At 38.5% G+C, this 15,920-nt stretch overlaps 1 protein-coding gene across 8 annotated transcripts in view; it reads right to left on the bottom strand.

Annotated features, from left to right (window-relative positions):
* Positions 1-15,920, bottom strand: part of STARD13 (StAR related lipid transfer domain containing 13) — a 306,520-nt gene that overhangs the window by 247,898 nt on the left and 42,702 nt on the right. For 6 of the 8 annotated variants that reach the window (XR_012627686.1, XM_074859839.1, XM_074859837.1 and 3 more), the window contains one exon: positions 9,939-10,851. The exons of the other annotated variants lie outside the window; for them this stretch is intronic. Coding sequence is in view for 5 of the 6 variants with exons in the window: in XM_074859839.1 (XP_074715940.1) it covers positions 9,939-10,694 (756 nt within the window). In the remaining variant the exon portion in view is untranslated. The remainder of the gene's footprint in view (positions 1-9,938; positions 10,852-15,920) is intronic. 8 annotated transcript variants of the gene reach the window in all.

Below are 15,920 nucleotides of genomic sequence, written 5' to 3'. Positions count from 1 at the left end.
TGGGCATGTCAAATCATATGATAGTCTGTGGTCCCACGGTACTGCCAAGGAAATATGTCCATTAGAATATCAAGCTAACATTATTTTATTGGAATTTCACACAAAGAAGGACAGAGGGATGCTAGGTATATCACTGGAATCTGATTTTATTAACTGGGCGTATGTTACCTAGGAAGAATTTTCAAAAGCAGCCAGATGCTTTATAGGAAATGCCACAAACTCAGTGGTACTTTTGTGCATGTGAGGAAATTTGTAATTCATTTTTCTTACTCCCATGCAAGAACTTTGCCATATTATTAAATACACTTTGCAGGGATGTTAATTCAATAACATTCTGTTTCTTTTTCTTTTTTTTTGCTATACTGCAGTTCTATTGCTGGACTTGAAAAACATACCAAATCCTCACTTCTCAGCCAAATAATCTTGAAAATACAACCCAACTCGGTCCCCTTATCTTTTGCGCAAGTTTCCAGTCTCACAAGTTGCTCTGCTTATTGTCCATCCCACAGTTTATCCAGAATCTCCATCTGCACCTTGAAGGAATATCTTAATTTCAGTGGTAAGCAGATTAACAGATTTCTGCATGTTTCTTCTGGTTCCCCTCACCTAAGACCCAGTCTGCAATTCTCGCAGGTGCCTATTCCCGTGCTCTGACAGAGGAATGTAGTTCATCAGAGCCTTGATTTAGACAGGACTTATTTTCTGTTGACTTTTGCTCTGCTTCTGTAGAGATATGTGAAACACTTGAATGGTCTCACATTGCACAGGTTCCAGATATTTTCAAGTATTTGTAAAGAAGAATCTTGTTATACCTCTTTTATTTTATGGGCTTAGTGCGACCATAAACACATAATCCTTTTTTACATTTTCTGGCAAGAGCAATAGTAATATCTCTGTTTCCTGAGGTGGCCATATGATTCTGAAGTATTCAAATACACAACAAATAAAGGAGTCAATATCTGAAAAAGTCATAACCCAAGTTACATATGATGAATACTCTCCCTTTTTAGTATAATGCAGCAATTGTGATTAACTGTTTATCCTCTTGAAGCTTAAAGATACATATAAACCATGCACTAATAATTACGAACAGGCTAAAGCAGGAGTTCCCAAAATTTTTTGAGGACCCTCTTAATGTGTGTGCGTGGGACCACAATGAGGCTGTGCAACAACATTCATCGGCAGCACAGTATCTTCTCACCTGGATAGCTACAGCTAGGATGGGCAGCATAAAACTTTTGTCAGACACTAGCAGCAGATAGTTGCACTTTAGAAACTGTTAGCCTAAAGATCTTTCATCATGTTATGAAAACTACTTAAGGGCCAAAGTTTTACATGTTGACTTGAACAGCCCAAGAGTTTCACCCTGTGCAATGTAACTCAATAATCCCCTTCTGTAATTTCATATTACCTAATTCAGCACCAAGCTGAAATAGACTTTGTAAATTTTCTGAAGGAGTTTGAAAGTCAAGGTGAATTGTCTTTTTGACTAATTACCTGATTTTCTTCATTAGTTTGTCCTGGAATTTTAATTTTCTCAGAATCTCACTATATAAGTAATATATATCATATACTGTACATTTTTTGAGAGTGATGGTATTCTGCACCGCAAATTATTCCAAACTGCATGAAGGGTCAATTCCAAAAAAGGCCTCTGAATTTTTTGAGTGCTAGTCCACCTATCACATGGAGGTTTGCTTATCAGTTTTGCTTTTGAAAAAGGACAGATTTGTCCCCTCGTATTACAACTTTTCTTTGGGAGGATTTTGGCAGAGCTCAAGCTGGGACTGCTGAAAATAGTTTATAGGATATTTTTTACAAAACCAGAGTGCATATGTTTTCTCCAGTCTCAGCCCAGCAGCCATTAATGCCTGCTGAAGACAATCTTGTGATTTGAAAGACAGGTATCTGCTGATGTCAAGAAAGTGCATCTTTTCTGGGGGCATACAGATTTTTATTTCTTAATTCTCTATTAAAGAACAGTGAATCATGCATGTTTATTAAAATGTGCTAGCATCATGCAAGTATACTGAAGAGATAAAGGACAGTCATTTTGATAGTATCTACATATTTTCCTACGTGATTCCAATATACCAATTCTCTTCAATATGGTCTTTCAGCATATCCTTAAATTACTATTCCTGTTATAACTTTACTGCTATTTTTCAAAGTTCCTATAATTTCACAGTAGAAACAACCATGCAGCTAATTTCCACTGAAGTAAGATGCAAATTTAAATTTACTGCTGCCTCCATTCCCAATAAGTAGGACACAACATATGCCATATCCTAATGGGAAATGGTTACATTATTAGGAATAATGAGATTAAAGGAAAATTACTCTATGCAAAATGCTATGTTCATCATTAGTCCCTCAAATTTGTGAAATTAATAAAAGAGTCTTTCTTGTAACTTAACAATTAAAGTCCCTAAGACAGCATTTATCTGACTTTATTATTAAGAACTGATTGTGGTTAGTTATTGACTGGTAATGATGCATCATTGCTAAAGTACTCAGGAATTCTCCAACTCCTTTTCCGAGCAGGCAGAAAACAAACATAAATGCTAGAAACTGCAAAGTTCGACTCACTGTGTCTCCACCTGTCAGCTCTAGCGAATGTATAATTGAAATACAGAAAGTGCAAATCTCACAGACACATAAAGGAAATTAGAATGTACAAAGCTCAGTGCATCACGCCTGTCTTAGACAAGTCATTTCCCATTTTCTTCCCCTTAACTTCCTACTCTGTTCTCCCTGGGTATTGTTATTTCAGCGCTTGGCTCTCCTACCTGGGTAGACATCCCATGTCTGCAGAAGATGAACAAAAAGGAGATAATAATAACAATGGTATTATTCCTCATGAAGAAGTCATCGCAAGTTTGCAACCACTCTCCTCCTCTAGTTTGGGAGTGCCAGTTTCATAGGGTAAAGAGAAGAACAAACTTCCAAAGTATGGGAGGAATGGGAGAAGGAATTTGTGCTTCACTCCAGTATGTTCTTTACTAGTTTTTGCTCTTGTACAACTGAATTAGTGAATGAGAAATTATTGCAGGGCAATTTTCAGATAGCTTAAATTCCAACTAAGTTCCAGTGCCTCATTAATGAAAACAGCAAAGTAACTTTCAGAAAAGTGCTTCAGAGAGGCAAAGCAAGGCACTGAGCAGGAATACAAGAGGTGCAAGGACTTAGCAGAGTTTAAGCCATCCAAATATAAGGGTAAGAAGCTTACTTTGGCAGGCCCAGTTATTGATCATAATTGTAGGCTTGACTAGTGCTCTGTTTTGATCATTTAAATTGAATGAAATGATCTGAATAAATCAAATTCATTCTCAAAGACTTAAAACTTTCTGATTACTTTCTCATTGAGCATGATTACTTGATTAAAATATTTACAAGCCACAGAGAATAGACATCTTTTAAGGAATCATAATTAACTTCAAAGACTGGCTTTGAATAAATTTTTGTGGATTTATCTTCTCCTGCATGTCTTGTCTATTTATCTTGTCTTGCTCCTTTGGTGAACTTCTGGTGTTTGTGAAAAGAATGAAAACACAGGCCAGAAGCAGACAAAATGTAGGACAGATGCTATGGAAACTTCCATATTACATCTCAGGAAATGATTCCAGCCTGAATCTGAACTCTCGTGGTCTAAACTGATAGAATGATTATCAAACTTGTCACTCAGTAATGGTTGTATAATGAGGATAAAATGTACCTACCTGTAGTGCAAGCATGGAACAAGGTAATTAATGAAAATAAGTGAATAATTAAAGATAGAGAAAGTGGAAATCCAGATTATCCATCTTCCTGTCAGTAAAGGACTGTTTTCTGTAACCATTTCCACAGTTCAGCTGTCTTAGCTTTAAATGTCAAAAGCAATGGAGCTTTCACAAATCTCCTTTAGAACACTACAGTTTCTCTTAAAGATTTACTCATGGTGAAAGGTGATGGCACAGCTACCCCATTAACACTACCCAGTGCTGTACACAGAGACTGGGTCTCCTGACATTGTACTGGCCACTGCCATGACTGTGCAGTCTCCTCCAAAAATCTTTGAGTTTACAGTCTGAAGGCCAAATCCTGACAAAGATATTAATTGTGAATACTACCTTAATTACCTAAATTATCTGTTTGGGTCATCTTGTCTCCGTTACTCCTAGGGAGGGGTATTTCACTCTTTCTTTGACCCAGCTGAACAATGTAACATTCAATGCAAATATTAGACCATCAGCATCATGCTTTAAACCAACAAGCAGGTTTGGTTTAGATTTTCCTAAATGTGTTGGAAGAGGCATGATGTAAATATGTGTGCAACTCGAGCCCCCAAAAGGTCTCCCAGGTTCCTGTGTAAATACTAGCAGATTTGATGCTCTGGGCCTGACATGCTGCGTACCAGCTCACACAGCAGAAATGGCAGAGCACAGGGGAAAACAGTAAGACAGAGGCTCCCTTAATGAATTCCTCCTGAATTAGGAAGGACTCATTTCTTTAAGAAACAGTTCTTTTTCTAGGATTCTCCCGGAAGTTACACCTATATGCCACACTTGCCAATAGTTAGTTCTTCAACCTTTCCAGATGTATTTTAGAAAGAGGTGACCATGTTCCATCAACCAGCAGCTCTGAGAAAAGGACTCATTTGGAGAACCCCGAATGTCCAGTGGGGAGAGATACCCAGTACGTGGTCCTGGCGCAGACACCAGGAGGCTGCAGAGGGGCTGCTGGAGCACCTAGCACATCTTGATGGTTAGCTCTAAGTGGTTCCTTGCCAGCATGTGGGCTTCCTGGCTTTCCCCCTTCTCTCTCTGACACAGTAGAAGAAGCTGTGACAACTCACTTAGGTGCCCTAAATAATGTCAACAGCGACAGAAACCTTTTTGGCTGTTATAATAGCTAATATTGCTCCCCAAAGAGGTGCTTTCAAACTGTCCCAGAGAGGATTTCCAGTTTGCTGCTGTGTTGGCAAGACTATGCTTGCCTCTTTGAAGCAGCAAACATTAGTAGGCTTTCTATACAATCACTGAGGTGAGGGAAGATCCGTGACAATCCACTTTGTCAAGAATATGATTTCATAATACTTTGTTTTGTCTAATATCTTTATCAGGGACTGTAGTGACAGGATGAAAGGTTACAGTTTTTAACTGAAAGAGGTAAATTTATATTAGATACTAGGAAGAAATTCTTTAATGTGAAGATGGTGAGACACTGGAACTGGTTGCCCAGAGACGTTGTGGATGTCCCTCCCTGGAAGTGTTCGAGGCCAGGTTGGAGAGGGGTTTGAGCATTCTGGTCTAGTGGAAAGTGTCCCTGCCCATGTCAGGGGGGTTAGAATTAGATGATCTTTATGGTCCTTTCCAACCCAAACCATTCTATGATTCTATGATTTTATGAAATATCTTCAATTTTTCACTTGACTGAAATCCTAGTCCTGAAAGCAACACATCTTATTCTGAGACTCTGTAAGGATAGGATAAGATTACTGATGTGAAGTTGCGTAGTAGTTCCTGGTTAAATATGGTTATCAGCTGTGTCCTGCTCAGTACAGTTTGAAGAAATGGCAATCTAGAAAAATGTTTCAGAAGCTATTCTGAATAATTTATTGCCACTGCATACTGAGCTGGCTGCATGCACAAAGAGAGTATGTAGTTTCATATGAAGACTTGAAGTAAGGAAGAAAGGAAGAATGGCTCAAGATACTTTTTCAGAATTGCCAAGAAAATCTCTGGACAGAATAAAACAAATAATCATATAATCATAGAATCGCTTAGGTTGAGACCTTTAAGATTACCAAGTCCAACCATAAACCTAACACTGCCAAATCCACCACTAAACCATGTTCCTAAGTTTTAAATACCTCCAGGGATGGTGACTCAACCACTTCCCTGGGCACCCTGTTCCAATGCTTGACAGCCCTTTGGGTGAAGAAATTTTTCCTAATATCCAATCTAAGCCTCCCCTGGTGCAACTTGAGGCCATTTCATGTCATCCTATTGCTTATTACTTGGGAGAACAGACCAACCCCCACCTCGCTACAGTCTCCTTTCAGAAAGTTGTAGAGAGCAATAAGGTCTCCCCTCAGCCTCCTTTTCTCCAGGCTAAACAACCCCAGTTCCCTCAGCCGCTTCTCATAAGACTTGTGCTCTAGACCCTTCACCAGCTTCATTGCCCTTCTTTGGACATGGTCCAGCACCTCAATGTCTTTCTTGTAGTGAGGGGCCCAAAAACTGAACACAGTATTCAAGGTGTTGCCTCACCAGTGCCGAATACAGGGGGACAATCTCTTCCCTTGTCCTGCTGGCCACCCTATATCTGATACAAGCCAGGATGCTATAGGCCTTGGCTACCTGGGCACACTGCCGGCTCATATTCAACCATCTGTCAACCAACACCCCCAGGTCCTTTTCCGCCAGGCAGATTTCCAGCCACTCTTCCCCAAGCCTGTAGCATTTCATGGGGTTGTTGTGACCCAAGTGCAGGACCCGGCACTGAGCCTTGTTGAACTTCATACAGTTGGCCTCAGCCCATCGATCCAGCCTGTCCAGATCCCTCTGTAGAACCTTCCTACCCTCAAGTAGATCAACACTCCTGCCCAACTTAGTGTCATCTGCAAACTTACTGAGGGTGCACTCGATCCCCTTGTCCAGATCATTGATAAAGATATTAACAGAACTGGCCCCAGTATCGAGCCCTGGGGAACACCACTTGTGACCGGCTGCCAACTGGATTTAACTCCATTCACCACAACTCTTTGGGCCCAGCCATACAGCCAGTTTTTTACTCAGCGAAGAGTACATCCATCCAAGCCACGAGCAGCCATTTTCTCCAGGACAATGCTGTGGGAAAGGGTGTCAAAGGCTTTACTAAAGTCCAGGTAGACAACATCCACAGCCTTTCCCTCATGCACTAAGCGGGTCACCTTGTCATAGGAGATCAGGTTAGTCAAGTAGGACCTGAATATTAGAAGGACATGCATGAGTGATGTAAAAAAATTCCCATTCAGGATAGAAGGGGAGTTTTTCAAGGATGGTGGGCAGAGAAAACATATCTGTAATGAGGGTACAGAAACTCACTGGTGTGTTTAAGGAAGTACAGTCTTAGCGATGATGTTACCTAGATCACCATCCCAAAATGAGAAATAACATTAACAATATTTCAGACATGTATATAGGCTTGTTTTTAAATCTTTAAAATTTTGCTTCCCCAGTTGAAATAAATGCTATTTTTAATTTAGGAACTCTATTTGGGCATTAAATGTACCACTGATTACAGACTCCCGACAAGGAAAAAAAGATTGCCAAATTTAGATTTGATGAGAAAGCACAGGAAATATATATGAGACTGGTTTAAGGGTGGAAATGCAAGGACCATACTGAATTTATAAATTGAACAGAAGTATCATTTATCTTGTACCACTCAGAACAGGCAGATGCTGTATGCCTTTGGAAAAAAAAGAAAGAGCTTTTTTATTTTAATGGGCACCGTTGTGTGAATTGTTTTCAGCAGAGTTTCTTCCACTTCTAGCAGGGTTGGCAGCATACACAAGTTGTATTTTTTCCATTTTCCCTCTACTTGTTTACTTTATGGTGTACTTGGAGATTTGATTCTGCTTATTAATTAGAATGAAACAAGAAGTTCAACAATTATCACTTAAACGCATGTAACAAGTATTTGAGAGGAGATTCAGAAGGGCCGGTGCTCCCCAGCTTGGACAAGGTGATGGCCTTTCCTCCTTTCTATACATAAAATAGGAGATTTGCAGTCAGTAAGAAGTATATTTACTTAGGAATGCCCCTGCAGGGTAGATCTTAATCGCTATTTCACTGTGAACTCTAGTAGCAAGGATTTAGCCAGGATCTTGGTCAGGGTGCTGTGTGTGATAGCCTGTATCTGTATGGCCAAGGTGATTTGTTTGTTATATTATTTTTAAGTCTAAGGCTTAGCAGTAATGGTTGCATTTAACAACATTTTTACACCATACTGTCTTTATTTAGCTAATTTCTTTCCACTAGAAAGACATTTTTCCACAGCTCCATTTCTAAATAATAGAAATAAGTAACTTGACAATGAGATACATTTGCTTCAACCAGAATCATGGGGGGAGTTTTTAGTCTGAATAGTAATGCATGACTGCTGCTAAAATTTGAAAGGCAAGATAATCCTTTTTTTTAAATTCTTGGAGGCTTTCCTAGAATGATACATACTTATTTACATAGAAATAAAAAATCAAAACCAGGACTGCATCATTGCATCTGTACAGTTTTTGAAATGTTTTGACACATTCGCTGAGATTTACTAGGTAATTTCACATGCTTGTCTGGCAATTTATAATCCATTATTTTGCACTACAAGCTGCATCCTTGAGTTTATTTTATGGGATAGACATAAAGTAAAATAATTGACAACAGCCCCTGGCCTCTCCCTTTTATCTATGACAATGACCTTCAGTGAACAGAATCCAAGGGATGTTGTGCATGCATTTTGATATATATTTATATTAATGGGAATGTTTCTGAATAAATGAGGAAGCAAGACTTGGCTTAGGGTAGTGTAACAATGCAATTATTTAATAAACCATGTGTCACAAGAATCTTTCAGGGTCAGTATTGCATCAAAAGGTGCACTGTTTTGGAACCATCGTTGGGCCTTGGTTTTCTAATATTAGCTGCTGAGAAAAAAATTGGTAAAATTGGGCTTATTTCTCTGTGAGCTGATGGGTTTCTGCAGTAAAGTTGGGATATGTATGAAATAAAGCACTAAAATCCCACTCAGTTATGGGCAGAATTAGTCCCCCATATTGGAGATAGATAGATTAGTATTAAAGGAGAGAAGTAATTAAGTATTGTATACCATAATTTTGTTGTTAATATGGACATTATAGTCATTTAATCAGAAATCAATGAAGCAACTCTGTGTTATAAGCACTAGAAGAAAAAGGAGAACTGCAAGAAGAGAAAAATAAAAAACACTGGGTAAAAGACTAGGGCTCCACCCTGATTTTCAAGGCATAGAGCAGATTTACATGGAAGATCACTTTTAAAAGCTGGAGGAGGAGAAGAGAGAGGAAGGAAAGGTATGCCTGACCTGCAGTTTAAGATTAATTTGTGCTGCAAGGTCAGGAACGTTGGAATTTTAAGGGTTTGTTTTGCCCACTATTTAGAGTCACTTCATATTTTTGTACTAGAACTGAACTTCTCCAATGATAAACACGTTTAGCTCCAGGCATTCCGTTTGTCACCAGCTGGGAGCAGGGGGAAAGCCTTGCTTATTCTCCAGACTAGTGAGAACTCACTTGGAAAGCTGCTGTTCCTCCAGTTCCAAAAAACACAGCTAATTTACTCAACCCTTTTTTAATGGAGAGGTTATAGTTGGATGATTCTTATTACAGAGTGTTTTTCATTTTGTCCTAAATCTTATGTTTTCATTTTGGACATTGGTCTATAGAGTATGATAATGTGTACCAGTACAGATACAAACCCCCCTATTTATTTTATTATAGACCAAATTGTAACCTGTCCTCCATATTATTTTAGTGAAATAAGACTACAGAAAACACTGTTATTTAGCTGAAGCAGTGCTGTGGGTTAGGTGGTGCAGTGCTACAGTGCCACTACACTAGAGCTCTATCCCTTTGGAACAGTCCATAGACTCAGGGAATATATGCTGTACGTGGCATGATATATGATCTTGTAGGAGCGGGTAAAACTGAGCCAATGTTCCCTTTCTAAAAAGCAAGGGAAAACAGAAAACTGAAGTTTGAAGTTCAGGCTAATAGAAGTGTGGCCAATCTGAAGTAATAGATTTGTCTAATGTAAAACCTAGTATACTTTTAGTGTAGGTTTATATTCTTAATTATGTAATTCACATTAATTATCACTGTATAACAATTTGCACAACTCTTCCTGTAACCAACACACTTGGAACAAATTAGTAGCTTGTATTACCTCCAGCTCCATGTGTTTTTCTTCCTTGCCATGGCCCTTCAATTCCTTTTCAGAATGATCATCATAGTCTTCTAAATGACAGATGTGTTGATATTTAGTAAGTTCATGTTTAGCTTGCTTTCTTTGAGAAACATTCCTTCTATGAAGACCATTGAAAAACACCTCATACAGTGGTAGTTCTGTAAAGACATCATCATTATCTCTACCATCTGTTTCTTCCTCTTCAGATGAAAAATCTTCAGCTTCTCCTGCCTCACAAATATGGAGTTTAGTGTTAGCCTTATGTGATAAAAATTCAAAATCAGAAAATGTGATAGCACTTGGTTTGTGTTTTATGACTCTGATCTCGTGGTTCCTCTCTGGTTTCTTGTCTGATTTTTTTCCTGTAAGGACTGGCCATTCTGTGTGCAAGGGAAGATTTAAAGGATCTTCGTTTGGCTTGTGCCTTGCAGAACAGAGTAATTCTTCACAAAGGTGCTTTGTCTCAGACTGGTCAGTGGCACTGACACACCCTGCAGCTGTGCCAGGTCGCAGGGGTGTCTCATTGTGGTCTAATAAGGATGATGCAGACAGCAAACTCAACTCAGGTTCCAGTAAAACATTCTGAAATTCAGATGGACTTGCCTGTTTTTCTGTCTTTCTTTGGTATTCTTCATACTTTGCTTCCTTTGAAGTCCCTGGGCACTTGGCAGATGTAAGATAAGGTGAGCCCTGTTCTTCTTCATAGATGTTAGTTTCCATTCCAATGAGTTTCATCCATCAGAGGTCAAAATGACTTCATCGTTGGTTTTCTTAAGAAACATAACTCCACATATGTAGCCAGCAAATATCTTCTTACTTTTCCAAAAACATGATCACACAATCATTATTAATGACTGGATTCTCATACAAAACAGCTGAATCCTCTCTGCTCCTGAAAAAAGAAAAATATTGATGTTAACATGCTTACATTGGAGTGCATCAGTAAAAGTAATCCTGAAACATGAAATTCCTGTATCAAATTTACTTATAGGTCTCTTCAAAAATACTTGATGTATGCAGATTAAATTAATTTAAAACATGAGAACCTTGACGTGTTTTCCTTAGAGACTAGGAAACAACTGGCAAATGCAGAAAAGGTTTTTAAATATTGACTTTATGTTGATTATTGACACAATGGTTCAGAATCATTCAAAGTGATTGTAGGTATATGCTTGTTAACGAAACATGCTTCTGTTCACTATATATTTATTGTTTGTTAAATCACTGAAAACTTTTACATTGTTTTGATAAAACTACTAAAATGTCATAGGGAAGAGCAAGGAGGCAAAGTAATTGACAGAAAAGAGAGAAGATTTCAGTATAGGTAGAATTTTCTCTCTTGGCTTCTGTGAATTGCCAATGCAGTGCAGCACCTGTCCATTTCCAATAAATTTGCAAAGCAAAAAGACACTGAAAATAACAGAGAGCTTCAGTACACATCAGACTTGGGCATGTCTGGTTTAAATCAGTCTTAACTTCTGTGCTCACATCTAGGCTGTGCACCTCCAACGCATGGGAAGAATGGAGCAGCTGAAGAACTGATCTTGCATCACTGAATAGCTTACATTCACCCATACATGTAATTTACTTCTTGTGACAGATTGAATATTGATAGTATTTATTTTAATGATTGTTTCAGTACTCCATCTGTGAGAGAGCAAAGCAGAACAGAAGCTTTTCAAAATAAAGAGAAGCTTAAGCTTTTGATGTATGTGGCAAACCTGTCAGTGATGAGGAAGACATGTCAGAAGGCAGCACTGTGATTGTCAAAGTGGGAAGCAAGCAAAGTAAGATGCTGGCATGTGATGTGCTTCTCACTGCATGTGCCATAAACTGAGCAATGCACACCAGCTAGGCATATTTCAGTGCTGGTTAGCATATATTTCTGCATTACAAACATACACTGGGTTATAAAAAGAATACTGTTACACATACAGAAAATTTGGATTTATTATATTACCTCTGTCATTTGAACTGCAGCTGTAAAAGGTTTGAGCATGCAGGTACACACTGTTTAGATAGACTTCCTCTCAGCTATTGCTAGCTATTTAAAAGTCAGACATTATTGTAAGCTGTCTAGCCTCCTGCTGGTGTCACTGGAGAGAGAAAAATGCTTCCAGAAGGTAAATGCTATCACTTATCTTGAATACCTATTTTGACATGGGATGAATCTCCCTCCTGGCATGACTGCCTTATCCAGAAGTATGGAGGATGTCTAGACAAAAAGCTTACACCGGTCACCTAGATTATAGAGGGACAAACAAAGGTAAGAAGAATCCCAGCCCATATCTTTGTTACACAATAATAATAGACTACATTGTCAACATGTGAGTGAGAAACCTACTTTTGAAGCCCTCATTTTCTCAGAAGCTTCAAGTTATCCATCTACGTAGAAGTGACTTCACTTTCAGAAGTGCTGAAACACCCTTGGTCCTGCCTAACATTATGTGAACTAATTGAACACAATGTCTTTGAAAATGAAAACACATGCCCACATTTGTAGGGAATAACTAACATTTCACATAATATTGTGTACATTGTGAGCACAGTGAAAAATCCTCTCGCCACTTCATATTATTATCTGTGCTTCACTATGGGCCATCACCTTTGTTTTTCAGTCCCTGGCACTCTTCTAGCACCAAAGATCCCACCATACAAAGCCAGGTATAAGCAAAAAGGAATTGCCTATTCTAGAAGACTCCCCAAAAGACAGCAAAAAAGCTTTAGCCTGGCTGTCCACACCAGCCTGTTGCCATCAGGTGAGAGGATGGGTTCTGTTCACCAGCCATTGCTGCTGGTGGCTGCCCCATTCCTCACTTATTGGCAGTTCCAGCAGGAGTAGCAATGCTCAGGTCTCCAGGTCTCCCCCCGCCAGACTCTCTTTCCTGGCCTCACCCTTTCCTATTGTCACTCTTCATTCTCTGGCAGAAATTACCCATCCTTGGCCTGTTCCCTGGATCTTCTTTAGTTCTGGTAATGCTGCCAAGCAGGCTCTGCTGTGATGACATCTGCAGGACTACACCTCTGTGTTCATAGGAACATCTTTGCTGTAACTAACCCAAAATACAGCAAAAAAATGCTCCAGAAGAAGCCACAGAAATTCTGCAGTAGGCAAGCATGGGATAAGTGAATTACATTTTTTTTTATTTCTAGTATTTTAGAATGATGCTTTAGATTCCAAAATATGAATTATCATCCCTGCAAAAATCTGTATTTTTCATTATCTCTGGATATTCTTAGCATCTAAAATCAATACCCAGCTTCTTTTAAAATTTTACTAAGTTCTTTCAAATGAGCTTTGTTTTTTACAGGATGTGGTGTAAAGCTGTAATTTTTACAGTTTCATTACAAAAGGCATGCAAGAGTTTTTCTGTTTATTAGATTTGCTTACTCCATTGGACTCTCTTATTTTTCCTGGGATGAGACTGGAACAAAGAAAGTATGCAAAAGCGGGCTGATTTTGTGCAAGTATGGCAAGAAATTTGTGAAGACGAAGTGGTAAGAAGAGAGAGTGAGTTTACAGTTATTCATCCTGTGGAACATATCTCTTTATTCAATCTAGCAGTGACTGGAAAAAACCCCACACTCTTATACAAAATATCAAATTCCATATTTTATAAAGAGTTACACATAGACATTTATAGCTCCTAAGAACGGAGCATTTTTGGCAGAGCTGTGGATTTGGAAATCCTGCCCACAGCAAAATGTGTAACTCAGAGAGGTCTGAATATTCAGAGCTAAATCTGTACATGTTGTAAAAGGCCTGTAACACAGCCCTGCAAAATAATATAATTCTCACCACAACTCTGAATGTGTGCACTTATAGGTTCTGAAAATTAATAATCTTTCTGGAAAAGGTCTTCAAGGTTTTATAAATAGGGAAATTACTTTCATATGCATATGTAATTCTAAATATATATTGTAGCATTAGCTCTACTGGTAGGTGCCATTGTAGGTAAAGATGTCAAATAATAAAAGTCTCTTGGGCATATATGTGTTTTTTCCAACCAAAAAAGGAAATGTAGGGCTACTGCAGCTAACTGTCCAACCAAAACTGACTCCAAAACAGCTTAACAAAAAGCACAAAAAAAGCAACACAGGATTTTTTTTTAAGCTAAAATGTGAAATTCATATCTGGGTGTAGCAACTTCAGCTTTTTAAGCTTAAAAATTACAGCATGAATTTTATTTGTTAAGGAGAACTCCTTACAAATCAGCAATAGATTAATACAGATTTGTGATACAGCTAGTGAAATGCTATGGAAGGAATGTTTTCATATGGTCTGGCACAAGCAAGTGTGTATGTGCAGACTTACAGATAAATTTTTGTGTATCATGCTCTATTGGCTTGATTCCCCTTTGCCCATACAACCAAAATTTGTGTTAAAACTCTTCAAGTTTTGCATAAAGATCACACAAAAAGCACGTATGAGGCTTAACCATTAAATAGGATGATTTTACAGAGACTTTAATATTCATAGACTGCTTTCTATTTTCTTTAGTCAATACAAGGAGAATTGCTTTCCGGGGCAAATGATTATGCTTTATTTCATAGGGCTACTATAATAGCAAGTCACCTAAGCTAACTTTTCAAACATTGCTCAAATTAGTGCATTTCAATACCCATTATGTATTTTGGCATTACATAGTATGTGAATGAATGTGTGGCATTTTCTTACTTTAATTTCAATTTAAACTTGAACTGACATAGTAAACCAGCAAATCAAGTCCTGGTCTTGGCTGGAACAATACACCACTCATTTAAAATAACAAGGTTTTACCCCTCAGCCCCTAATGCATTTGTTTCCCTTTCACAATGACTTTGCTTAATATTTCCCATTGACTTAAACAATCTTCCCCTGAAAAATTAAGCAACAAGCCAAGAGAATGTGAGACGCATAGACTAAGAGCAAATTAGGAGATTAGGATTTTTGTTTTCCTGATGATAATTTTACCTGTTTTGCAAGGTAACCCCATATTTTTCAATTCAGTTAATTTCCATAAGCGTAACAACTGGAACTCAGTTAGTAGCCAAAAGATCCTCCAAGCGTTGGGGCAGAACAGAAAAAGAAGTGAGCAGATCCTTAACAAAAGGCATTTCAGCTTGCTTGCTGCACAAGAACTCTGTCAACAGAAGTATGTGTGAGAACCCCTGGGGCAAGAACAGCCCCAGCAAGCACTGGCCAAATTATTCACAGAAAAAGACAGAAAAAAATGAGAGGGAAGGAAAAAAATAAAAAGAGCGAGAGCATGCTTCACAGGAAACCAGGCACTTCTAAAAATACAGTGTGACCTCATTCTTCACGTTATGCCAGACTTCAACATTGTGCTTTGCTTTATCACCTGGAGCACCTGGAGTCAGGTTCCCACTGCACACAGTCGAGTTTGGATGCTGTCAGGTTTTGAAAAGGTAGGCTGTGAAAATGCCTTTTGATGTAGTATATAGCCAGTATAAAGGAATACCGAAATTAGCTTTCCATGTCACTTGCAAATTCTAATTATTGTTTGCCTATGTTTCTTCAAGACCTACATTTGCTGCCAAAGCTTTATGAGTCTTCCCTTTTATATATATTAATAGGATCATAGCTTGCAGACAGACTTCTGCATACGCTGCAAAGTGTAGCTATAGCGTTGGTTACTGGACATGTGAGTTTCTGACTGTGATTATAAAGCAGTTATTTGCAAATCTAGCCCGGAAAGGAAAATGATGAATTGTCACTGGAAATATGGGGTGAGAAGACTCTGAGTTATAGTTTAATTTTGGAAGTGTTTTTCTATATTGCTTTCGATTAGAGCAAACAGCAAATATGGAAAAGCTGCAATAAATACCCTTCTACTCATGTAATGGATCCTGCATAGTAGTAGTAGTAGTAGATTACATTTTTCACCTTGAGATATCCAGGCACAGATATTTGGCACAGATGCTGCCAAATCTACATCCCTCCTGACTCATTTCAGTGAG

The sequence above is a fragment of the Strix uralensis genome, chromosome 2 (genome assembly GCF_047716275.1).
Source record: "Strix uralensis isolate ZFMK-TIS-50842 chromosome 2, bStrUra1, whole genome shotgun sequence".
Classification (NCBI taxonomy): Eukaryota; Metazoa; Chordata; class Aves; order Strigiformes; family Strigidae; genus Strix; species Strix uralensis.
This window is presented reverse-complemented; position numbering and strand designations above follow the sequence as displayed.